This window comes from Podarcis gaigeae (assembly GCF_964106915.1).
Source record: "Podarcis gaigeae genome assembly, chromosome: 1".
Taxonomy (NCBI): domain Eukaryota; kingdom Metazoa; phylum Chordata; class Lepidosauria; order Squamata; family Lacertidae; genus Podarcis; species Podarcis gaigeae.
The window spans coordinates 127,834,152-127,861,194 of record NC_139678.1 but is presented as its reverse complement, the minus strand read 5'-3'; the positions used below and the strand labels follow the sequence as shown (position 1 = coordinate 127,861,194).

At 44.2% G+C, this 27,043-nt stretch overlaps 1 protein-coding gene across 5 annotated transcripts in view; it reads right to left on the bottom strand.

The window, feature by feature from the left end:
• The window catches only part of NBEAL1 (neurobeachin like 1), a gene marked incomplete at its 3' end in the record, with an annotated part of 139,512 nt that overhangs the window by 43,958 nt on the left and 68,511 nt on the right, over positions 1-27,043 (bottom strand). For all 5 annotated transcript variants that reach the window (XR_014556167.1, XM_083702591.1, XM_083702589.1 and 2 more), the window contains 15 exons: positions 25,656-25,788; positions 23,555-23,674; positions 21,916-22,219; positions 18,942-19,027; positions 18,180-18,269; positions 15,282-15,450; positions 14,992-15,125; positions 13,426-13,585; positions 13,196-13,298; positions 10,508-10,664; positions 9,145-9,303; positions 7,543-7,702; positions 4,763-4,851; positions 1,801-2,358; positions 623-798 (listed from right to left, as the gene is read on the bottom strand). Coding sequence is in view for 4 of the 5 variants with exons in the window: in XM_083702591.1 (XP_083558717.1) it covers positions 623-798; positions 1,801-2,358; positions 4,763-4,851; positions 7,543-7,702; positions 9,145-9,303; positions 10,508-10,664; positions 13,196-13,298; positions 13,426-13,585; positions 14,992-15,125; positions 15,282-15,450; positions 18,180-18,269; positions 18,942-19,027; positions 21,916-22,219; positions 23,555-23,674; positions 25,656-25,788 (2,598 nt within the window). The remainder of the gene's footprint in view (positions 1-622; positions 799-1,800; positions 2,359-4,762; positions 4,852-7,542; positions 7,703-9,144; positions 9,304-10,507; positions 10,665-13,195; positions 13,299-13,425; positions 13,586-14,991; positions 15,126-15,281; positions 15,451-18,179; positions 18,270-18,941; positions 19,028-21,915; positions 22,220-23,554; positions 23,675-25,655; positions 25,789-27,043) is intronic.

The following is a 27,043-nucleotide window of genomic DNA, read 5'->3' as shown; positions in this document are numbered from 1 at the left end:
AGCTTTTTATGGAAACATGTTGTGCATAGGTTGTGTTATTTACAGCATCTTAAAAAGCAGAGACAACACCTTGCCAAACAAAGGTCTGTATAGTTAAAGCTATGGTTTTCCCAGTAGTGATGTATGGAAGTAAAAGCTGGACCATAAAGAAGGCTGATCGCCAAAGAACTGATGCTTTTGAATTATGGTGCTGGAGGAGACTCTTGAGTGTCCCATGGACTGCAAGAAGATCAAACCTATCCATTCTGAAGGAAATCAGCCCTGAGTGCTCACTGGAAGGTCAGATCGTGAAGCTGAGGCTCCAAGACTTTGGCCACCTCATGAGAAGAGAAGACTCCCTGGAAAAGACCCTGTTGTTGGGAAAGATGGAGGGCACAAGGAGAAGGGGACGACAGAGGACGAGATGGTTGGACAGTGTTCTCGAAGCTACCAGCCTGAGTTTGACCAAAGTGCGGGAGGCAGTGGAAGACAGGAGTGCCTGGCGTGCTCTGGTCCATGGGGTCACGAAGAGTCGGACATGACTAAACGACTAAACAACAACAAAACTGCCCTGTGGACTTTGGCCAAGGGGCAGTATATATGTATGTATATATATATTTAAAAATTCTTAAACTCAACTCACTTGAGTTTTATTTCATCCGTTGGCCGTAGCAGCTCATTGGATATCCCCAATTTGGTGAGGGCAGAAAAAACCTGCCCCCTCTCAACCCAAGCAGCATCGTCAGATCTTTCTATGCCTCTCCACATCACACAAAGCAGGGCATCGGTGAGTAATTGTATGAGATCTTCTTCACATGCCTATGGAAACAATCGTGCGTTTTAAGGAATTATAATATTATTATTATGAGTACCTAACAAGTCTTATCCTATGGAACTGGGACTCCTGCCATATGTACTTATTTTAGAAATTATGGTCTCTCTCTATCTATCTTTTTTTTTTTTTTGGCTGACCAGCCCCCAAGTGGCATCCAATCATATTAAAAGATACACTATAAAAAGAAAAGGTAATTAACTGAGCAGTGAAAACCACAATAGTGTGAACTATTCAGGGAGAGAAGAAAATAAACTTGCGCTGATAAACTTCATCTGGATTTGCCTACTATGCAGTGGCAAAGCAATGTGAAAAGCACAAATCTTGAAATCCGAATGAACACGCATTATTTCTCTCTCTTTTCGTTAAAAGTTTAACTGTGAAAGAATTTTGATTACCGTACTTTTCCATGCATAAGACGCCCCCATGTATAAGGGGTTTCAAATTGAAGAAAATGGGGGGAGATGGCACAGAGTTGTTGAGCTTTTGGGGGGGGCTGTTACCCAGGGTTATTGAGCTTTTTAATGAGGGGGATTGCCAAAAATCACTCACCTGCATGCGTCGCAAAATCCGCCTCTCATCTGTCCCCTCGCCGGCAGAAGCTGCCAATCGCCCGCCCAATTGCCGCAGTGTCAGCCAATCAGCGTCAGCTATTAATGCAGCAACCAATCACATGCCCAACAGCCGTTAACAGCTGCAGCAGCAACCAATCAAACGTCCACCCTATGCACTATCCATGTATAAGACGACCCCCACTCATAGCTGTCAACTTTTCACTTTCCTTGCGAGGAATCCTATTCGGAATAAGGGAATTTCCCTTAAAAAAGGGGAAACGTTGACAGCTATGCCCCCACTTGTTAGCATAATTTTTAAAGAAAAAAACCTAGTCTTATACACGGAAAAGTACGGTAATTATAAAAACTTTACTGGGTGGGCAGGCGATGGGACCGACCGCAAAAGTTTGTCCAGAAGCAGGACGAAGACATTACCTCGCGAATTTCAAACAATGAGAGATCTGCTGGGAATGCCACCTCTGCCGCAGCGTTTGGCTCCTTGTCAAGATGCCCAGAGAATGTTTTGGTGTTCTCGACAGGCGAAGGGGTGCTGGGCAGGCTGTCCACCATCTGACTTCCACCGTCGCCCAGTTCGTAAGAGTCAACACTCGACAGGTCCAAGCTCAGGTGAGAAGGGTTCTTCTGCCACAGCTCATCTTGGTCCTCAGCCATGAAGGACATCTCTGCCCCGGAAGGATCTTTGAGCATCACCCCAGGCTTGCTGTCTTCCAGGCTCCACCGATCGCAGGAACCGTTGAGAGATGCAAAACCAGTAGCGTCTCCCCCGTCGGCCTTTGAAGAAGAGTGTTTCTGAAACTCCTTACCCGGAGCGTGCTTTTCACCCTCTTTGGCAGAGTCGTTCCTGTTCTCCCTCGCACCGTTCCGGACCTCGGCGTTCTCTTTCAGGAAGAGCCTCGCCAACGTCTCCTGCCAGCCATGCTGCTGAGAAATCTGCTGCGCTGAATCCGGCTGGCTATGGAGGATTTGCAAAAGCTGCAGAAAGGAATAAACGGGCGAGCTGAACATCCATCTGCAATAGGAACCTTTCAGAGCTTTCTGTGTGCCTATAAATCACGTTGCCTCAGAAAGAGCCACCAAGGTGCTAAACCAGCATGCACCGTATTTTTCGCTCCATAAGACGCACTTTTCTCCTCTTAAAATCTAAGGGGAAATGTCTGTGCATCTTATGGAGCGAATGTGTGGTCCCTGGGGCTGGGGGGACCCGGGCTTCACTCGCCAGCCTTGACAAGCTCTGGGAGCAGCGGAAAGGCTGTGCGCAGCCTTTGCGCAGCCTTCCCGCTGCTCCCTGGGGCTGGCGGTGAGGGAAGCTCGGCTTTCCCCACCGCCAGCCCCACAAGTGAAAGGAACCCGAGGCTATCTGGAGAGCGAGAGGGGTCGGTGCACACCGACTCCTCTTGCTCTCCAGATAGCCGCCTGAAGCCTCCAGAGCATGGCGGGAGCTCCCACCACACTCCAGAGTCTTCGGGATGCCTTCTGCTGAAGCCTGGAGAGCATGATGGGTGCGCACCAACCCCTCTCACTCTCCAGGCTTCAAAGATGGCCGCCTGAAGCCTCCGGAGGCTTCGGGTTCCTTTTGCTGAAGGGTAGGTGCCCCTTCAGCTAAACAGGAGAAGAAATGGAAGGGGCTCTGTTTCTCCTGCCGCTTCGCTGAAGGGGCGCTGTGCAGAGAGGGGGAGAATTTTTTTTCTTGTTCTCCCCCTCTAAAACAAGGTGCGTCCTATAGAGTGAAAAATACGGTAACTTAAGCTGTCAGTAATAGGTCTGAGAATTTAAAGGTGTGACCTAGAGATGGGGAAAAAACCTGGGGGGAAACCAGAAAAATTGGGAAAAACCCAAGTTTTTCCCTGGTTTTCCCCCAAGCCATTTTTTTTTTGGGGGGGGAGGGCCAATTTGATATAATCTGAATATTCTACACACTTTTTTTCAATTTTTCTGGGGGGAAAATGGCTTTGGAAAAAACTGGGGGTTTTCCCCAATTTTTCCAGTTTTTCCCCCAAGCCTTCCCATCTCTAGTTATGCCACATGCCATCTTTATAATAATTTCAGCCTAAAACAATATGCATGTTGTACAATGAAAGAAAATTATATGAAAATGATGTACCGGTGGTATTTGACTCCTACTAAGTTAGCAAAAACAGAGCAAGTACAAATATCTGCTGGAAATGTAAAGAAAAAAATGTACTTTTAATCATATGTGGTGGAAGAAAACAAAAACTTAATGAACTGAAAAAAATGTTTGAAATAACTTTTGTCAAAAAAACCCCCAGCTTTTCTATTAGGAATTATAGGTACCGAAATTTCAAAGGACCAGAAAAGACATTTTTTGTATGTGACAACAACCGCACGGATGTTACTAGCCCAAAGATGGAAGTAAGAAACAATTCTGACCAGGTAAGAATAGCAAACCAAGTTGATAGACTATGCTGAAATAGCCAAATTAATGGGGAAGCTCGGAAACTAAGAGGACAAGAACTTTATTTACGATTTATTTATTTGTAATTGTGGACAGATGAAAACATTAGCAGGATTTTAACCACACTTGTAACGTAACAAAACTTATGGACAATTTCAGGGGTCAGCAAAGTTTTTCAGCAGGGGGCCGGTCCACTGTCCCTCAGACCTAGTGGGGGGCCAGACTATATTTTTTTTGGGGGGGGGGGAATGAACAAATTCCTATGCCCCACAAATAACCCAGAGATGCATTTTAAATAAAAGGACACATTCTACTCATGTAAAAAGACGCTGATTCCTGGACCGTCCAGGGGCCGGATTTAGAAGGAGATTGGGCCGGATCCGGCCCCCGGGCCTTAGTTTGCCTACCCATGATTTAGACTGATGGAAAATTTGGATATGAGCCGATATGCAGTTGTAAACATTGTTTTTAGGACCCATGGAGGAGATGGGGGGAAACCTTGAGATTCAGAGGAATCTCATTCTATGGATTTTTAATTGATTTTGTTTTATGTTTGTGTATTTTTAAAAAATAAAATAAAAAATTTAAAAAAAAAGAGAGGCAAATGGACTGTGTAAAAGGGGAGGAGTCAAATCCTGAGGATGCAAAACCCACTGAGAATTCTTATAGGTACAATGCAGTCAATTCATACTATCTTCACCAGGTTACAAAAAAAATAAAAATGAGAGAAACCAGATATGAACATTGTCCCACAGGATCAGTTCCACATAGCCACCAGGTGCCTTTCCCCCCTCCTCTGCCCCATGTGAACAGGATTGCACCCTGCATCAACTTCTGGACACCTCCTAAGAACTCCACTGTCTCTCCCCAGACCTCGTCCAATAGACCCATCCTTTGCGATTCACCAATGATCTTCCTGTCTACCACCTGGCCCACTCCAAAACGACAACAGAAACAACTCACCTTTTGACAAATGGCCACTCGGACATTGATATCTGCTCTGTGAGCCAGGTGAACCACTGCTATAAAATCTCTGTAATTCACAACTGGATCTGTGAAAAAGAAGGATCATTTTATCGTATGTGGTGGGAGTGTAAAAAGGTGAAAGGCTTCAGGGAGATAATACATAATGAGTTGAAAAAAATGTTGAAATATACATTTTTAAAGAAACCAGAAGCATTTCTTTTGGGTATTGTTGGAAATGAGATAAATAGAAAAGACTGTAAACTCTTTTTATATGCGGTAACTGCAGCAAGAATATTACTGGCCCAAAAATGGAAGCAAGAAGAATTACCAACGTTGGAAGAATGGAGGATGAAATTAATGGACTATGCAGAATTGGATAAGCTAACAGGAAGGATCCGAAACTGGCGGGACCAGAGGTTCACCGAACTCTAGACTAAATTTACAGAGTATTTGAAAAGTATTTGTGATGATCAAACTACGTTTGTGGGTTTACAAGAAGTTCTGTGAGGAGTAATTTAAGAAATATTGTAAAAATGGAAAGGGAGAGATGATCTGTTAAGAAATGTAAAGGCAATATTAAGTTAAGAATTGCAGGAGATGTGATTATGACAGAGGATTATCAGAGGAGCTGATGGAAGTCCAAATAAGAATATGTATGTAATAATTTGTGGTATGTCTTTAAAATTTTGTAAGCTAAAATTAATAAAAAATATTATTAAAAAAATAATTCACAACTGGATCTGTAGAGTAAGGATTCAAGACATACATGATGAGAAAAAGGGAAAATATAACGAGTCCATCTCTGTCCCTTTTCCAACCCCCAAAATTGAAGAGGGGGGTTTCGTGTATTTGGACTTTGCCATGAAAACACTACAATGAATTGAAGTGATAAATGTATTTTTCCTATTTCAGAACTCAGACAAGAAGAAAAAACTGTTAGGGTTCGACCACACAGTGGGGAACTTTTTTATGCGCTGTAACAAGGGTGCCTCTGGAGCTTAAATTGAGGCTCACCCAACAAAAAATAATATTTAGAACCCCCTACCGCCCACCTAGGGGAAGCGGGTGGCGCTGTGGGTAAAAGCCTAAGCGTCTAGGGCTTGCCAATCGAAAGGTCGGCGGTTCGAATCCCTGCGGCGGGGTGCGCTCCCGTTGTTCGGTCCCAGCGCCTGCCAACCTAGCAGTTCGAAAGCACCCCCGGGTGCAAGTAGATAAATAGGGACCGCTTACTAGCGGGAAGGTAAACGGCGTTTCTGTGTGCGGCTCTGGCTCGCCAGAGCAGCGATGTCACGCTGGCCACGTGACCCGGAAGTGTCTCCGGACAGCGCTGGCCCCGGGCCTCTTGAGTGAGATGGGCGCACAACCCTAGAGTCTGTCAAGACTGGCCTGTACGGGCAGGGGTACCTTTACCTTTACCGCCCACCTGGAATCCTGAAACGCCCACTAGTGGGTGGTAGGGACCAGGATGGCAACCCATGGTTTAGAGGATGGAGAGAAAGATATGCAGCCCTGTATTGGGAAGTTTGTAATGCTGTGTGTGTGTGTGTGTGTGTGTGTGCGCGTGCGTGCGCGTGCGCGTGCTGTAAGCCGCTCAGAGTGACTGGGGAAACCCAGCCAGATGGGTAGGGTATAAATATTATTAGTATCGGTATTAGTAATAATAATAATAATAATAATTTATATTTATACTCCGCCCTCCCCAGCCAAGGCTGGGGTCAGGGCGGCTAACAAGCAATAATAAAAACAAGTTGAATGAATACAACTTAAAAACAACATTAAAATACAACATTAAAATATTGAAACATTAAAATATTAAAATGCAGCCTCATCGCTGGAGGAGAAAGGAAAAGATAAAAGAAAGAGGGAGAGGGAATCAAATTGGCCCCAAGCCAAAGGCCAGGCGGAACAACTCTGTCATACAGGCCCTGCGGAAAGAAATCAGATCCTGCAGGGCCCTGGTCTCATGAGACAGAGCGTTCCATCAGGCCAGAGCCAGTGTTGAAAAGGCCCTGGCTCTGGTTGAAGCTAATCTGACTTCCTTAGGGCCCGGGACCTCTAGGGTGTTGCTATTTATGGACCTTAAGGTCCTCCATGGGGCATACCAGGAGAGGCGGTCTCGTAGGTACGAGGGTCCTAGGCCGTGAAGGGCTTTAAAGGTCAAAAGCAGCACCTTAAATCTGACCCTGTACTCCACCGGGATCCAGTGCAGCTGGAAAAGCACTGGGTGATTATGCTCCCATGGCAGAGACCCTGTGAGGAGCCTCGCTGCAGCATTCTGCACCCGCTGGAGTTTCTGGGACAGCTTCAAGGACAGCCCCACGTAGAGTGAATTACAGTAGTCAAGCCTGGAGGTGACCGCCGCATGGATCACTGTGGCCAGGGCGGGGCGGGAAAGGTAAGGGACCAACTGCTTGATGCGGTGAAGGTGGAAAAATGTTGCCTTGGCTGTTGCTGTAACTTGCGCCTCCATGGAAAGGGAGGCATAAAGGATTACACCCAAACTCTTAACGGAAGGCAATGGCACCAATTGGGCCCCCGCAAGAGAAGGGAGTTGGTCCCTCATCCCCATGCCATCCCGACCCAGCCATAGGACCTCTGTCTTCGAAGGATTTAGTTTCAATAGGCTCCCACGAAACTATCCAGCCACAGCTTCCAAGCATCTGGTCAGTGTATCCGGGGCCGAGTCAGTGTGGCAATCCATCAGCAGATAGAGCTGAGTGTCATCAGCATATTGTAGTATTAGTATTATTAGTATTATTATTGAACCACCCAAGTACCTGCATGAAGAACTTGGTTGAGAAGGTTCTTAATAAGAGATGTGGTCACTGGAGATTCATTCAGGAGCAGTCCCAGTCCGGAATACCCGACTTCTCTGAGTTTCATACGCTGTTTGCTCCGCTCATAGACTTTGGTGCACTTCAACATCTGCCCCATGATCTGCAAAGAAAGGCTGCATGAAGGTCTTCCCTATGTGGCCAGCCAGATCCAAACCTCCCCAGTAGCACCAATGCACACCAAAGACCCTTCTTCACAAGCAAGAAACCAGCAACGCAAGTCTGGCTGGGTTCTGGAGGTGGAACGGGGTGTGTGGAAGTGGTGCTACATAATCCTTTGCCTTGGGCAGTAAAATTTCTTTGCCTGGCCCTGCACACACACACCCTCCAGTATCCCTATTCATGAGGGCTTCATCTGCCAAACAGTGCAGGATTACAAAGGTGAGACATTTGCCCTGGTCTTCACCACCCCAGTCATTTAGAACCAGCTTCAACTCCAATCTGCACAGGCCCACCCTGGCTACTATTTTCTCGGTCATGTTTGTGTCTCAGAATGCAAGAGAGCTAGCTTTTGTGTTGAGATTTATCAGATGATAGTAGAAACAACCGTAAAGAGGGTCCATTTCTTCTCTAGACAGCGCTTGTATTCTTTCTAAGCCATTTAAGGGTCAGTATGCCATGACAACAAATTTCAAACGGGCACGTTTATTTATTCTTAATAATTCGCAGTTCTACAGAACCCTCGCTGCAGCTCAGAACACACCATCAAACTAATATTAAAAACAGCCATAAATGCAGTGCCAGCTTTAACAAGGACATGATTATTTAAAAAACCCACAAAAGTCAATAAACTCCTCTCAGGTGAAGGCTGCAATCCTAAACCAACTTGCTTGCGAGCAGGTAGACACAGCAAGATTTATCGTATTTTTCGCTCTATAAGACACACCAGACCATAAGACGCACCTAGTTTTTGGAGGAGGAAAACAAGAAAAAAAATATTCTGAATCTCAGAAGCCAGAATAACAAGAGGGATCGCTGCGCAGCGAAAGCAGCGATCCCTCTTGCTGTTCTGGCTTCTGGGATAGCTGTGCATCCTGCAATCGTTCCATAAGACACACACACATTTCCCTTTACTTCTTAGGAGGGAAAAAGTGAGTCTTATAGAGCAAAAAATACGGTACTTCTGAGCAAATATACATAGTATTGCGGTTTAAAATTAGCTAATGACAGCCAGTTTCCAGATGCTGAAGCTATAACTGTACAACAGTTCAGCAAAGGGATTTATATTTTTTTAGCTATCGGCTTGCAAGCTTTCATCGGTGTGTGCAGAACTCAGGTGTGCCAAAAGAAAGATGTTTCCCATGCAGAAAGGGGAGGTATGGGGAAGTCGGTGAAGTGGGGTTTAAGAAAAAAAAGGATTTGAAATTATATTTGTGTGTTTATGTGTTTGTTTGTTTGTTTTGTATTGTGTATTGTTTGTGTTTAATAAGTGTTGAAAAACCAATAAAATTTTTATAAAAAAAAAGAAAGAAAGAAAGATGTTTCCTAGAAAATGTGGCTTCATCTTGGTAGATCTATCGTTTTAGAGGGGACGGAGCAAGTTACCTTGAACACAAGCTCCCGCAGTCCGTCCGAGTACCTCTGGTTCAGCAGCAAAGCATAGAGGATGTCTGCATTTCCTGGCTCGAAAAGCAACAAGAAAAGCTGGTCTCGAGTTGGGCTGGTGTGGAGCAGGCTGAAAAGTACTTCCAGGACGCCACAGAGCTTGGGGGAGAACAAAACTGAATCAAAAGTGCAAAAGCCACACAGTTCTCACTATTCAATCTCACTGTAAACAGCTTTTCATCTCCAGAGATGGGGGGTTGATTATTTGAAGCGAGGGGTTTCTAAAAAAATGCCAGCACCCCTAATGGAATTAGGATGGACCCAATTTGAGCCAGGCACAGCCCTATCTGGGATTTGCATGCTTTCTCCATGAACATTTGTAGCTGGGGTTCAGAGACTTGCCAGGAAGGGCAAAACAAGTGAAAAATGCAGAGAGGTATTGAGCTGCTTGGATGTTCAAGCAGTGGCGTGGCGTGGGTTGTCAGCACCCGGGGCAAGGCAAGTAATTTGCGCCCCCTAACCCGTGGATTTGCGCCCCCTAACCCTAACCCCCAGATGTTGCGCCCGGTGTGGCCGGCCCCCCCTGCACCCGCCATGCTACGCCACTGTGTTCAAGTCGGATACTCAGGGCTCAGCCACACTTCCACTCACCCCACCGTCTTCCCTCGGGAAAAACTGCTCTTTACTGCTTAACTGGAACAAATGTCAATTGGTTGTTCCGCCGATTGATGGTTGTTCCTGTTCAGTGGTAAACAGCAGGTTTTCCGGGGGAAAGTGGTGGAACAAATGAAAATCTGTGCCTAGAAGGCACAGGACAAGCAGAAAACCTCTCAGATCCATACTTTCTAGGTACAGTACAAGTGATGTGTGGACAAGCCCTCGGTTGCCAATCAGACATTTTTACTCCCAAGTTTCCTACTTCTGTCTTTCAGAATAAATAGATGCAGCAAACCCAAAATTGTATGGATTTGTTATCTAGTAGGGGTGGATGGATCTATTTCTATTCCATGCCAGTTTCAATACTTTGGCCACCTCATGAGAAGAGAAGACTCCTTGGAAAAGACCCTGATGTTGGGAAAGATTGAGGGCACAAGGAGAAGGGGACGACAGAGGATGAGATGGTTGGACAGTGTTCTCAAAGCTACCAGCATGAGTTTGACCAAACTGCGGGAGGCAGTGGAAGACAGGAGTGCCTGGCGTGCTCTGGTCCATGGGGTCACAAAGAGCCGGACACGACTAAACAACTAAACAACAACAACATGCATTACATCTCTTCCCCCACCACCACTCCCATCGTTTTGAAGATGGAATAGAGAATGACAAGAAAAAAGAAACCGTGGTTTAACACAGGCATGCTAAATACCTGCTCCTCATCGTTGATGGCTGCTATATAGCCCATGATGCTCTGCACTTCCTCATGCGCCCCACCTTTGCTCAGGAAGTACTTTATTAATCCATACAGAGATGTTCTTATTGTTTTAAGATCATCTGGCGCCAAGTCACTGTCTTTGGAGCTGTTTCTAACCAAAACAAAGAAAGAAGACTTCATCAAAATGATTGCATACTATGAATATAAAAGAGGCCAGACCCAGGAGAACCTTAGTTCTTCCAGTTTTCTTTTCACAAAGCATTTCTCCCTTTGTATATAATTTACCTCTTTGTATGTAACAGCTACCACTACCCATTTCGACTCTCTGGCACCCTATCTGCATAACCTAGCAATTCTAAAATATTGAAGCGCTTTTACTCTCATAAGATTGAATGTATTCCCCTCGGCCGTACTTGAGGGACGATTCCAAAAGATTCCACACGAAAAACGCTTATGTCCCTGTGGAGATGGCAGTACTGAATCGGTGGCGCATGTCCTTCTGGCTTGCACTTGAGGAATATCACCCCTCTTTTATTGTCCATTCTAGGTCGCCCAACCACTGCCACAGTGTCCTTTCTCTTGGCAGATCAAGATGAGCAGGTGACAGCAAAGGTTGCAAAGGTTTTTAGCTGGGGCAATTAAAATAAGATCCACTATTTGACTATTGATTCAAAACCCTAAAATGTATTTTATATAACTGACAATTTTATTTTTATTCTTTGTATATCGTGTTGTTGTTTTATTGCAATGGCCAATGCAAATAAAGATTCATTCATTCCATTCACTCCTATATAATAGCTACCCCTATTCTTGGTAATGGATATTAAAATGTTGTGCTGTTTTTGTTAGACATCACTCCGAAGAGCTTCAGAAACTTTACCCAGCGTAGGAAGATAGCACCAATGGAACAAGCACATGAAAGAGAGAGAAAATTAAAAACCAGCATTGTCCACTTAATGTCTCATTCAGGGGAGTACCTTCTTAACCACGATCAAGCATAATTACTTAAGGCAAATTAATTTGAATAAGAGAACCTATCATACAAAACTCCTTGTGCTTAGAAATGTCTGCTTGAAGGTAGTTAATAATTATGCAGACAGCTAGTATATAGGACAATAGCTAAAATCTGAGCGGCATAACAGGAGGTCCCTCGTCTGAACCTCAGTTCTGTCATGAAATTATTAACAAAGCCACACTCAGCTTCAGCTGAGATAACAGCATCAACATTACAGTGATATTGCAGCAAGGTAACATATGTGAAGCATATTCTAAAAATCTTGCACTAACTGACGTTCCCACCGTAAATAATACGTGTCAAGTTTATTGCAAACCCTCCAAACAATTTTGTGATGTGAAAGAAAACATTTTTGACGTTTGCAAAGAAGTCCTATGCCATCTGTGTAATTATTTTAAGGTGTTTTCCCTAAGAAAACTGGAAACAGGTTTTCACAAGTATTTCATTGTTCCCGCACTGAACATGTAGATGTGTTAACTAACGGTATTTTTAATCATAATTGAACACACCTCAGAGTATCACCTAACCCCCAAACTGCAACCTAGACTTATTCTGATATTCCATTTTTCTGTTATGAAAATGGAAGAGTCATAGTGGCAGAAAGGGCGTGAGGGTCTTTGTGATGACCCCCTCCATTGAAAGGATCCTTCAGAAAGGAGTTTCTGCCAGGATCATGATGCGCAGGTGTATTTTGATTCATTGAATACAATGAAAGTTTTTGAGTCTTGGTGGAGGGAAGAGCGTGTACAAATTCAACAGGGCTTTGTACGTTGGCTTTGCTGCTATTTTGTTAATGTTGTTCATATTGTTTTATAGATATGAATGCTGTAGTACTTTATGGATCCTATAATGTGATTCTTGGTGTAACTGTGATGTTTAGCTTATTTTTTTAGTTGTTTTGTTAATAGTGTTACATAGATGGTAATTGTTTTATTTGTGATTGTTTTACTGGGGATTTGTATTCTATATGATTCATGCTGTATTTGTGATGCTCCATTATGTTATTTTTATCTTTTGTTTGTAAGCCGCTTGGGGATTTATTTGAATAAAAAGCAGCATAGAAATAGAATCAATCAATCAATCAATCAATCACTTTGAACATTCTAATAGCTTTGTGCTATATCATGTTAATACAGATATATATATATCTGTATGTATGTGTGTATGTGTGTGTGTATATATACACACAGAGAGATATAATATATACCGTATTTTTCGGCCCATAGGGCGCACCTAGTTTTTTAGGGGGGAAATAAAGGGGGGGATTATTTTTCCCCCCCAGGCGCGGGGCTGGGGCGGGGGAAGCCCGAGCTTCCCCCGACCCCAGCCCCCAGAACAGGCAGCTCTCCCATGGCTTGCGGATAGCTTCCTGAAGCCTGGAGAGCGAGAGGGGTCGGCTTCAGCGAAAGCAACGCAAAGCCTCCAGAGTTGCTATCGCTAAAGCCAAGGAGCCTGCATTCGCTCCATAGGACGCACACACATTTCCCCTTCAATTTTGGAGGGGAAAAAGTGCGTCCTATAGGGCGAAAAATACGGTATATTCTCTCTCTTTCTCATCAGAGCGGTTAAGACAAAACAATAAAATCGAGAAAAATTCACTGCCAGGCATCAAAGCATACAAAAGTAAAAATGCACAACAAGCCAAGGAAATATGCAAGATTTCATACCCATAATAGATCCTCAACGTATCCAGTAAAAACTGCACGCCATACTTTTTCCGGAAGAGCCTCCGACTGTCTTTGATAATTGTAGAAAGGTACTGGATGTGCCCTACAAACACAACATTTCCCATCAGGGCAGGTCAGTCTAGCCTTTCATATATATGGCGAGTGCATTATGATACGTGCAGCAAACCAAGTTATGTTTCAGTGTTAATTTTAATAGCGCCAAGACTCACCGATTCGGAACGGGAAGTCTCCCCGATTCCAGATGCTGAAGTCAAAAAGCAAGTGTTGATACATCTGCTGCAGAAGGGGTGTGTTTTTCGCCACAGAGACCTGTTCGATCAACAACTGGACAGCCATCAAGACATTCACATCCATGAAGCTGCTTGGCACCTAAGAAACAAGACAGATAAATTTACATCTATCCCTTTATGTTCTACAAACTATAAAACAAAACAAATATTGCGACTGCATATTTAAGCAAGTGTTGTTGTTGTTTAGTCATTTAGTCGTGTCCGACTCTCCGTGACCCCCTGGACCAGAGCACGCCAGGCACTCCTGTCTTCCACTGCCTCCCGCAGTTTGGTCAAACTCATGCTGGTATCTTCGAGAACACTGTCCAACCATCTCGTCCTCTGTTGTCCCCTTCTCCTTGTGCCCTCCATCTTTCCCAACATCAGGGTCTTTTCCAGGGAGTCTTCTCTTCTCATGAGGTGGCCAAAGTATTGGAGCCTCAGCTTTAAGCAAGTGGCTTCATGACAAATATGTTCTTAGTAAGAAAAACCAACCAGTTTTGTTTTCATGGAAGAAGTCAATTTGAGACTTGAAAGAAGTAGTGTGCACAAGCTGAATTTGCACTTTTTCCCACAGGCTTGCAATTTTATTACAATAGACTATAACAGCTTTAGTTTAATAAATCAAATTCAAGTCTCTAATGCTAATATATGCACCCCTTAATGTTAATAAATGACAGGGAGCTACAATCCTGTAGCATTTCAGGGGATAATTTAGAATGAAATTACCAGATATCAAAAAATGTTATTTATGTATGCCACTACTGCGGCCTGTGTTTTGTTAGCCCCAAAATAGAAAACGAACAAAGTCCCAACCAAAGAAGATTGGCAACTTAAGTTGATAGAGTATGCGCAGCTTGCAGACTTAACATATAGAATAAGAGAACAAGAAGAACATATGTTTAAAGATGATTGGAAAACGTTTATTGAATATATGGGAAATAACTGTGTACAGCTAAAAACGCTGGCAGCATTAAGATAGATTCAGCAGTGTAAATAAGCTATGATAGATGTAATAATGAATTACTGAATGGTATAGTTTCTGTAAAATATGCAGGGATTTATGATATGTAAAATGAACCATGGAAAGAGGAGAAGGGAAGTCACTGATATCTTAAGGATGTAAAAATGAGAACGTGAAATTGTAAAACAGAAAATTTGATAAAAAATTATATACAATTATGTAGCATTTTCATTGCACTTCACTGATCTACGCTGGAGTTCTTTGGTATGGATCAATGGAAAAATATATCTGGTTTGGATATACAGGGTGAGTTCTTTAAAATGGCCCCACGGATACAGAATACACATGTTCCACGAGGCCTCTTTTAAAAGACTCACCCTTTACAACAATAGATTCACTGTAGTTCACAATGCACATATTTGTGAACAGAGACTCTGACATGGCAACACTTGTCTACCAAAAATGAAAACCTATACAAACTATGGTTTAACTATCCTACTCAGTACAATTGCTAGTATTAAATGTTGGTAGTTGCTGCATACCTTCTGCAACAGGGCTCCTAAGGTTGCGACTCCATGCGAGTGAACAAGATTATCTTGGTTGATTGGGTGCCTTTGAATAAAGTGCTTTATCATCAGGATGAAAGTTGCAACAATGTTCTTCTCTAAACGAGCCTCTGGAAGAAGGAATATAGGCCTTTAGCTAAAAATGTTAGCAATTGTGGAAGTAGAAGAAGAAAATGATCAAGAGAGGTTTTGTTGTTGTTTGGGTGCATTGCTTTTCCATAAAGAAGGCTATTTAAAAGCCTCAATGCATACAGTTCTTGCCTTACCCGAAGCCTTGGTGGAGGTTAACACTACCCAATCTCCTTCTACAGGTGTCTGCAATTCAGGAGCAACCGATTCCACATCAAGCCTCTCAGGTAGCTGCCCATCGAGGTAGCTGATCTGTTCTAGCAGTGGAAACAGCACATTCAGTCCACCAACGCAGTTGATCATATCCTTAAGGAAGAGAAGGAAGAGAGAGAAGGGATGGGAAGAGGAATGTGTAGTCAGTGTTTGGAAATCAACAACCAAAGAGCTTTGGTAAAGATCTGCGACTGTAAGTGAATTGGGATTCTTGTGAGCTTCTGAAACAAGCTGCAAATACTATATAGATGCAAAGGTTAATAGCAAATCACACTGCACCCTGCTTTCTGTCTGCACCCTACACGGCCTCAGTCCTGTATTCCTGAAGGAGTGTCTCCACCCTTATCGTTCAGCCCGGACACTGAGATCCAGCGCCGAGGGCCTTCTGGCAGTTCCCTCATTGCGAGAAGTGAGGTTACAGGGAACCAGACAGAGGGCCTTCTCGGTAGTGGCACCCGCCCTGTGGAATGCCCCCCCCCATCAGATGTGAAGGAAATAAGCAGCTATCTTCTCTTTAAAAGACATCTGAAGGCAGCCCTGTTTAGGGAAGTTTTTAATATTTAATACTGTATTGTTTTTAACACTCGATTGGGAGCTGCCCAGGGTGGCTGGGGAAACTCAGCCAGATGGGCGGGGTATAAATAAATTATTATTATTATTATTATTATTATTATTATTATTATTCCTAAAAACATTGGATTTATTTGTGGGAAATGTATGGGGCTACAAGTGGGGATGCCATGGAAGCAGAGGCAAAACTTTCCCCCTTCTCGTGCCACTTTGGTCCCCGTAATCTAGAGTGAGAGACAGGTTTTGTCTCCACCTCAACTGTGTCCCCTTCAGTTTCTCTCAAATAATAACCCACTTCCAGAAGAGAAAGTAAGCAGAGATGCTGTAACTACCACACACTTTACAGGTTAATGAATTAACTTCTTAACTGTCCGTTGGGCTATATGGCAGTTCTTATGCTACACCAATCCTCTGAACGTTTGGTAGAATCTAGGTAAAGGTAAAAAGGTAAAGGACTCCGGGACAGTTAAGTCCAGTCAAAGGCGCTCATCTCGCTTTCAGGCCAAGGGAGACGCCATCTGTCCACAGACAGCTTTTCTGGGTCATGTGGCCAGAATGACTAAACCACTTCTGGCACAACGGGACACCATGATGGAAACCAGAGTGCACGGAAACACTGTTTACCTTTCCACCGCAGCGGCACCTATTTATCTACTCGCAATGGCGTGCTTTCGAACTGCTAGGCTGACAGAAAGCTGGGATAAAGCAATGGGAGCTCACCCCGCCATGGGGATTTGAACCGCCAACCTTCTGATTGACAAGCCCAAAAGACTCAGTGGTTTAGACCACAGTGCCACCAGCGCCGCCATTGGGAGAATCTACAACCCTATCCATTCTGAAGGAAATCAGCCCTGAGTGCTCACTGGAAGGACAGATCCTGAAGCTGAGACTTCAATACTTTGGCCACCTCATGAGAAGAGAAGACTCCCTGGAAAAGACCCTGGTGTTGGGAAAGATGGAGGGCACAAGGAGAAGGGGACGACAGAGGACGAGATGGTGGGACAGTGTTCTCGGAGCTACCAGCATGCGTTTGACCAAACTGCGGGAGGCAGTGGAAGACAGGAGTGCCTGCTGTGCTCTGGTCCATGGGGTCACGAAGAGTCGGACATGACTAAACAACTACCGTATTTTTCGCTCTATAGGACACACTTTTCCCCCTCCAAAAATGAAGGGGAGATGTGTGTGCGTCCTATGGAGCGAATGCAGGCTCCTTGGCCTCGCCCCGACGCGCCTGTCCTGGAAGCGGAGGAGGAACAGAAGGGTTTCCTGTTCTCCTCCCGCTTCGCAGCGACGCGCCTGTCCAGTGAAGCCGGAGGAGGAACAGAAGGGTCTCCTTCTGTTCCATCTCCAGCTTCGCTGAAGGGCGCTGCACCTTCTCCCTCTCTGCGCAGCGCCTCTCCTGTGAAGGAGAGGTGCTGCGCAGAGAGAGAGAGAAGGCGCAGCACCCCTTGAGCAACGCGCCTGTCCTGGAAGCCGGAGAAGGAACAGAAGGGTCTCCTTCTGTTCCTTCTCCAGCTTTGCTGAAGGGCGCTGCACCTTCTCCCTCTCTGTGCAGCACACAGGGGTGCTGCGCAGAGAGAGAGAGAAAGCGCAGTGCCCCTTCAGCGATGCGTCTGTCCTGGCTTCTGCTTTAGCCCTGCACAGCCTCTTTGGGCAGGGGGAGCCTTCATCCCGCTGCCCTGAAGAGGCTTGGCGCGGTTACCCCAGAAGCCAGAACAGCCACACATTATCCCGGAAGCCAGATCCCTCTTGCTGTTCTGGCTTCTGGGGTTCAGAATAATTTTTTCTTGTTTTCCGCCTCCCAAAACTAGGTGCGCCCTATGGTGCGAAAAATACGGTACACAACCTAGATGTCAAGAGTCAACGCACGCTCTTCCTGCTCACTGTGACTGCAGAAAGTTGCACTGCAGACTTGCCTTTAGAAACTCACAATTCTTTACACGTACAGTAAGACTTATTTCTAAATGGACCTGCATAGGATTGCATTGCTATGAAAGTGTCAAGATTTTATGTACCCTTTTGTAAAGCACCTCCAAGGTATCTCTACTGATCTCCCCTGCCAGGTTTTTTCTTTCTATCTACTCTCCCCATCCCTGCTTTGGTCTTAGAAACAGAGAGAGAGGGGGGGGGAGGATTGAGACCATTAGCTCCCTCAAAACGCTGTTAAGTTAGGTGGTCATTTCTCATACACATAATATAATCCAAACCCTTATGGAATCCCACAGTCATTACAAGCCATTGGAAATGTTTACCTTAATGTCCCAGTTCACCACTTTGTTCCCTGTTAGCCTTCCATGTAGAAGATTGGGGGAAAGGTCAAGGCATATTGGGCTTCTGCAAGCCTGTCCAAAAAATAGGAGAAAATGAGCTAAGCACTCTTTAACAAATAAGCTCAGGCACTGTACAGTGGTACCTTGGTTCTCAAACTTAATCCGTTCCAGAAGTCCATTCCTAAACCAAGGCGCGCTTTCCCATAGAAAGTAATGCAAAATGAATTAATCCGTTCCAGCCTTTTAAAAGCAACCCCTAAAACAGCAATTTAACATGAATTTTACTCTCTAACGAGACCATCGATCCATAAAATGAAAGCAATAAACAATGTACTGCAGTGACACAATCAATCAGTCAATCAATCAGTAGCTGAACTGGGCTCCACACAGTCACAAAAACAAACACAAAAAAGAGCTGCAAAACAAAAATGCAAAATAAATAGCAAAACCAGACAGACCTCAGCGTAACACTCAAAAAGTGTGGCACTTAAATCAGAAGTGTAACACTCAAAACAGAGCACGTTCGGCTTCTGAAAAAAGTTTGCAAACCAGAACACTTACTTCTGGGGTTTGCAGCGTTTGGGTTCCAAGTCGTTTGAGTACCAAGCCGTTTGAGAACCAAGGTACCACTGTACAGAAATTCTGCTTAGTTATCATGGCTAAAGCTGGTGGTATCATCACCGTATTTGTATAATCCTCTTCTAAAGCCATCAAAGCAAAACTACAGGAAAATGGAGTTCCTACCTTGGGAGTATAATGAAGAAGCATTTTGCTGGGCAAATCGGCTGTTTCGGAGTCTTGAGATTTCCATGGAGTTAAGCAGTTCGGACCTTCAAAATATTGGGGGGGGGGCAGGGAGAGAGACACACAAAAAGCCACAATAGGTTTAACATTGGTGCTGACAGCCTGACTTAACACCTACTCCCCAATCTAGCAATAGAGATCCATGTGAAGAAGCAAAGCTGCCATGCAGAGAGAGCTGAAGGCATATCTCAATGTATCTCACATCTCATGACCATTTCTACACACACACACATACCCTCCCTGTTCCTCCGGCCTGGCTGGATGTTTCTTTTGAAGCAAATGTGGAAGTTCATCTCTCTCTCTGGGGCCACTGGGCCCATAGTATGTATGTAACAAGTGGTATGAAGCTAGACAGACAAAATACCGTATTTTTCGCTATATAAGACGCACCAGACCACAAGACGCACCTAGTTTTTGGAGGAGGAAAACAAGAAAAAAAAATATTCTGAATCTCAGAAGCCAGAACAGCAAGAGGGATCGCTGCGCAGCGAAAGCAGTGATTCCTCTTGCTGTTCTGGCTTCTGGGATAGCTTCGCAGCCTGCATTCGCTCCATAAGACGCACACACATTTCCCCTTACTTTTTAGGAAGGAAAAAGTGAGTCTTATAGAGCAAAAAATACGGTATATAACAGCCCAGATGCAGATGAAAACAGAAGAAAAGGGGGGGGGGGAATGACACATGTGGTTTTGAAATAAATAAATCACCATTCCCCTCTTTATTTTCCACTTTCTTGGGCACATGAAACTAACCATAATTACCTTGAATTTCTGCTTAACCCTCAAGAAAGAAGGGCATTTTTGCTGGCCAGGTTTAATTCAAATCCATCAAACCTCCTTTGGGGATGGTTCTCAGGCAGGGTGGAAGGAGAAAGAACTTGCCCATGCGAAGACCACCTGGTGGAAACCCTTACACATATGGTTCTCAATTGTAAACTATATGCTTATCTCCACCAGCAATTTTTAAATCAACTCTGTATACCCAAATGGAAACCAGAGTCAAAGGTCATACATTTTCTATTACTGGGGAATGATCAGGAACTCACCAAGTTAGTCACTAAATATCTCATTTTGGTTTTTTGTCATCGAAATACACTGCAGATCTCCCTGAAGACCGTGAGATGTGACAATAGACTGCTCTACCTCCTTTCATTCAGCAAATGTTTCGTGTCACTGGGGAAGGGATAATTCTGTATTGATTTGTTTTGTTTTGGATTTTGTGTGTGATGCCAATAAAAGGTTTTACGAGTTCTCTAAATGGAAGCAACTAGTTCATTCATATTTGTCACCAATGTGGTTCACATCTAAGTAATAAGGGAAAGGACCTCTGGACGTTGAAGTCCAGACAAAGGCGACTATGGGGTTGCAGCGCACATCTCGCTTTCAGGCCAAGGGAGCCGCCATTTGTCCACAGACAGCTTTCCAGGTCATGTGGCCAGCAGGACTAAACCGTTTCTGGCGCAACAGAGCACCGTGACAGAAACCAAAGTGCACAGAAACACAGTTTACCTTCCTGCCGCAGCGGTACCTATTTATCTACTTGCACTGGCGTGCTTTCAAACTGCTAGGTTGGCAGGAGCTGGTGCAGAGGAAAGGAACTCACCCATCGCAGGGATTTGAACTGCCAACATTCTGATTGGCAAGCCCAAGAGGCTCAGTGGTTACTTAATGGGATAGTAATACAGATGCCCATTCCATTTGCCAACTTTAATGTACTCAACTCTTATATTGGCACAGATGACACACACGGCTAAAGCGTAACCAGAGTTCCATTTGTAATATGAGTGTGAAGCTAGTTATGAAAATCAAGTGCAAATCGCAGAACTGTTTGCGTGTGTTTATGAGCACACATTTCTGTGAGAGATAAAGTTAGCAAAACAGAAGAAGGTAGAGAAAACAAATGAGACCAAATTGGGGCAAATTAACCTTTATATTGGGGGACACGGGTGGCGCTGTGGGTAAAACCTCAGCACCTACGACTTGCCGATCGCATGGTCGGCGGTTCGAATCCCCGTGATGGGGTGAGCTCCCGTCGTTCGGTCCCAGCTCCTGCCCACATAGCATTTCGAAAGCACCCCCAAGTACAAGTAGATAAATAGGTACCGCTTTCCAGCGGGAAGATAAACGGCGTTTCCGTGTGCTGTGCTGGTGCAGGCTCGCCAGAGCAGCTTCGTCACGCTGGCCACGTGGCCCGGAAGTGTCTCCGGACAGCGCTGGCCCTCGGCCTCTTAAGCGAGATGGGCGCGCAACTCCAGAGTTGGACACGACTGGCCCGTATGGGCAGGGGTACCTTTACCTTTACTTTAACCTTTATAAAAGCAGGGACTAGACAGCGGAAGAACTATGCCAGTTCAGAGGTTTGCAAACCAGCCTGTGAGCCTCAGATGAAGGGCAGTACAGAAATTTAATTAATTATTATAATAATAGACCATTGCAACTGGAAACAAAAGAGATTCATAGGCAGACTAAAACTTAAGAACAACAGAAGAGGGGTCAAAATACCCAAAGTAAACTGCACTTTCCAGAGATGGAAAGAAAACAAAGTCCCTACCAGAGAAGAATGGCGGATGGACTATGCTGAAATGGCTAAAATACCAGAAGAATAAAAAATCAGGAAGACCAAAATTTTCATAAGGAATGGGGAAAATTTATAACTTATCTTAAAGACCATTGTAAACAGTTAAAATCGTTAGTAGGATTGGAATATCACTTGTAGTTTAAGGGTGAATTATGGATACAATGGAGATGTAAAAGATTTGGACTATTGTAAAAGATGCAGAAGGAAATGATTAACAGGACCCACAAAGGGGAGGAAATCCAGCAGATTCATTGGAATCTTGTTTTTGATTATTTATGTTTGATATATCTCTGTAAAATTTCAATGTGAAAAACCAAACTGCGCTTTGGAATGCTCACCTGCCAAATACAACGCTTTCACATGAGTAGGCTGCAAGGCTTCATGAAATATGATAACTGATCCAAGCTGGCCTTCGAGAGAGGTGGGGCATCCCCACTCGCTGTCCTGCGTTCCTGCTGAGATCAGCTTAGTGATGTGTTCTGGCTTGCTCAGCAGCCCACTCCAGCTGCCTGGGCTAAGAATACCACCGAGCGACGTCCGATGGGGAAGAGCGGGGGATGAAAAAGGCGGATCTGGGATCTGGGATGGCGGTGGAGTAGTTGTCCTTTGGCCAGCAGAACCAATGCAGCAAGAAGTGAAAGACTGGAGAATTTCACCCATGTGGCAAAAAAAAACACATATCACAAATTAGTAAATTAAATGCAGTTTGGCACATACATACAAACAGATAGCCATAAAGGGCCAAAATTATCACTGCGTGAAGATCTCAGGCTTTTGACAAACATTTGGCCTCTCAAGTGTTACCTTTAATCTCCTTAGCATGCTAATTTCAACTAGTTTTATCTCCTGTCTCTTGCCACTGGTTATGAGCTACGGCTTTTGTTCCTTGTTTTTTTAAGTTGTCTTTTAAATGACTGTAAGCTGCCTTAAGCATTTTAATACAAAGGCAGGGTAAAATATCTTTAATAAAATTTCATATAGGTATATGTACACATACAAACACGTATCTATTATGTGCGGTGCTAAATTTCTAAAAAAGATGTTCAGGGGTACTCTTATTTTCCTACTCCTATTGAAATACTGCCCCTCAAAGTAAACGGTGTTTCCGTGCACTGCTCTGGTTCACAAGAAGCGGCTTAGTCATGCTTGCCACATGACCCAGAAAAACTGTCTGCGGACAAACGCCGGCTCCCTTGTCCTATAGAGCGAGATGAGCACCGCAACCCCAGAGTCGTCTGCGACTGGACCTAATGGTCAGGGGTACCTTTACCTTTACCTATGTAAAAGAACACTGTTAAAATATTAATCTGCTGGCAGGCTTTGATTGAGTTTCTATGTGTAAATAGACAACTTTATATAATTTTAAGTAAGCTAAACAATATGGAGAAAATATAGTCATGTGCGTATTTAAGGAATCGAATTCAGGAACATAATGGGAAGAACGGAGGTCACGTTATTACAAAATGATGTAAAAAATAAGTATCAATCAAGGAATGAATGGCTTTTTTTAATTTTGTCTTCAATATCCACTGATTGTTTTTGTTATACTGTTTTGGATCTAATAAAGAATTTGAAAAAGGGGAAAAAAGAAAAGAAAAAGAAACAGTCTTCCATGAGCAGAATACCACAAGATTTGAGTTGAGCCTGACAGGTAAAAGGTAAAGGTAAATGACCCCAGGTCATTGAGCCTGACAACCTATTGGAAGCCAGTATAATTATCTGCGTACAGGTGTAATAAAAGGTATTTCACTTTACAGGTCTCGGCTGATAATCTCATTACCACTTTCAGAACATGCTGATCATTTTGGAGAATCTTCCTTGACTATCCAGTTTATAGGCGACCATAGTCAGTAAGCAAAAGCTGATGTGACAAACTCACTTGTTGCATAGTTTTTTTCTTTATGCATCCACAATGAAAGCTAAAGGTCCATATTCTATGCAGGGGGAAAGTGAGGTGTGACAAAAGCACAGACTTACTTCATTCATGGCAGGAAATCTGAGGGGCGCCGAGATCTTCTGCTGTCCATTCACATAAATATATACAAGGCTTTGACCAAAGGGCCTCTTCCCGGGCATATGAACAATGCTTATGTTGTGCTGTTGAAAAAAATGAATATATTGTTTAGTCGTCATCATTATTAATTCTATGGAAGTGTTACAAGTGGCTAATTGTTGCTAGATTTTGCACCCAGGAACATTATCTATCTATTTGCATCCATCTCCATGAAAGAAATAAAATAAACAATTGCAGTAGATTACTTATCAGATCACTAGGAACAGACCTAGATTTTCTCATTGGTCTTAGAGAGACGTACCGTATTTTTCGCTCCATAAGACGCACTTTTTCCCTCTTAAAATCTAAGGGGAAATGTCTGTGCGTCTTATGGAGCGAATGTGTGGTCCCTGGGGCTGGGGGGGGGGGGGAAACCCGGGCTTCCCTCGCCAGCCCCACAAGCATGGGGAGGGAAGCTCAGCTTTCCCCACCGCCAATCCCACAAGCTGCGGGGAGCAGCAGAAAGCTTCAGCGAGGCGCCTGTCCTGGAAGCCAGAGGAGGAACAGAAGGGTCTCCTTCTGTTCCTTCTCCAATTTCGCTTGAAGGGGCGCTGCGCAGTTCTCCCTCTCTGCACAGCGTCTCTCCTGCGAAGGAGTGGCGCTGCGCAAAGAGGGAGAACCGCATAGCACCCCTTCAGCAAGGCGCCTGCCCTGTCTTTTGCCTTAGCCTTTTCCGGGCAGGGGGAGCCTTCATCCCGCTGCCCTGAAGAGGCTTGGCGCTGTTATCCCAGAAGCCAGAACAGCCACACAGTATCCCAGAAGCCAGATCCCTCTTGCTGTTCTGGCTTCTGGGATTCAAATTTTTCTTCTTCTTGTTTTCCTCCCCCCAAAACTAGGTGCGTCTTATCCTCTGGTGCATCCTATAGAGCAAAAAATACGGTAATGCTCACTGAGGAGCAAGTTTTGCATCTCTATCCTATCATGCTCATATTCCTCTCACCTTTCCTATACCCAGGAATGTTGTGCCATCCAAGCATTGTTAATCCTTGGTACAGTGCATGCAGAGACACTCCTAAGAACTGATTAAACCTAAGAAATGCAATAAAGTTTAGGAGCCTCCATGGGTTCATCTTAATCAGATTTAACAGTGAGGCACCCCAAATTGTGACCTACACAGACTAAATTAGTGAGACTTGGGGATGGCAAGGACGTCGTTACATCTTTACATGATGACTGCCTTCAGATGATAATATCTTTGCTTAAGAAGGCAAGATATGAATGAGTTTTGTGTCCATACATGCAGTCTTCGACTACGGAATAAACAAAAAAATGGCAAGCTATAATAAACCATGGTTTCCTGTTACATCTGAGCCAAGTCTGGAGCAAGTCAGCATTTCAAAACATGGTCCAAAGCTGGTTTATGTCGCTCCAAACCCAATGATCATAGTTTTCCAGTTGGACATCGTTGGGAACTATGGTTAATTGAAGACTTATGGGTTTAATTGCACTATGCCAAGAACATAGGAAGGAAGGGATGGCATGAGAATGGAGAATCCGGGGAAAGGTTTTGTGCATTAACCTGAAAGCCGGTCATTTGAACTTGGTCAGTTATCTTATCCTGGGAGGGAATTCCCAGTGCCTACCAACAGAGAGCCAAGTCCACTTTTTAAAAGGGTCCTATTGCAATACAGGGATGCGGGTGGAGCTGTGGGTTAAACCACAGAGCCTAGGACTTGCCGATCAGAAGGTTAGCGGTTCGAATCCCCATGACGGGGTGAGCTCCCGTTGCTCGGTCCCTGCTCCTGCCAACCTAGCAGTTTGAAAGCACGTCAAAGTGCAAGTAGATAAATAGGTACCGCTCCGGCAGGAAGGTAAACGGTATTTCCGTGCGCTGCTCTGGTTTGCCAGAAGCGGCTTAAATCATGCTGGCCACATGACCTGGAAGCTGTACGCCAGCTCCCTCAGCCAATTAAGCGAGATGAGCGCGCAACCCCAGAGTCGGCCACGACTGGATCTAATGGTCAGGGGTCCCTTTACCTTTACCTATTGCATTACAACAAGGTCAGCTGAAACAGTCTCTCTTACCCACAGAGAATCACAGAAGCAATGATCCGACAGCATCACGGTCGCATATTCCTTCTTCGTACACACAGCAACCACTAGCATTCCTGAACACGTAATAAAGGCCTCAAACCCTGTTCCATTGCCTGTAAAAAAGCTACAGATAGATAGATAGATAGATATTTAATGAATATGGTCAGCTCTTTGGAGGCACACATTGGCAGATAATAATAAACATTTCTTTTGCAATGAGTTACAATTGTCTCCACAAGAGTGGTGGCCTCCCAGGCTCATTTGAAGCTAGGCTGATTATTTCAGACAGAAGGGCAATCTTAGACCTGGGCGTACAAAATGACCATGTCATTTTGATATCTCTCAGATTCTACCAATTTCAGCATGGAACCACTTCTGAGAGGAGCTCTCTTGTAGTAGAGCTATGCAAAATGCTGTTTAACTGAGGCTGTCTGAAATTCTATAGGTAGCTTAGTTTACGTGGTTCTATGGACCATAAACATCATATAAAGGTTATCAAGACAGCCACAGAAGAGGGAAATACAATATACATCCCCAAAGATTGCGCCTTTTAAATAATCTACGATCAAAAATCATTTGAGAATACAGATAGTCTTGACTCAGAACTTATCTTCCCTTAATCGGTCATTGTCTTGTTTTGATGACTACAGTGAGAAACTTAGCTATAGCTTCTGTAATCTTAAGTCTGCCCTCCGCCATCAAAACTGAAACAGAAAATTCAACTGAGTTCCCCAAGTGTAGAGAAAGTAGCCAGGAGATAAATTAGGATCTTACAAACATATTTAAAAATTTGCACCATAGTAGAACATAGGCTACTGATTCTAATGAGAAGAAACTCTCAAAGGCCGAGGCAGTCTGCTAAATCGGCCTTCTATGCCTGCCGATTGCAAAGAATTGAACTACCTAGCCACTGAAATGCTTCGTTATCTAGCAATGTTTAATGCTTCTAAATACATAGCAGTGTCCTTCTACATACAAGGCACCGGATGTCTCTACTACTGAGCTCTGGCCGCTTGTCTATAATTTCACTGTGGGAAGAATGCAGGTTTCCTTTCTAAACACTAGCAGTCATCAAAGGTCATTTCACTTTGTGCTGAACTTCCATTAGACAACCTTGGAAATTAAGCAGGCTTAGGCCAGGATTATTTGGGAAATCGTTCTTTTAAATACACAGTGAACTGAGTATACAGTATGTATTTCAATAGGTGGCAATCTTCACCAACACTAAAATCCCAGGCACAGACAACAGTAGTGTTTGATGTTTTATTCTGCTTTTACTGCTCTGCCCAGAGTGGCTGGGGAAACCCAGCCAGATGGGCAGGGTATAAATAATAAAATGATGATGATGATGCCCTGGGTACAGTGGTACCTCGGGTTAC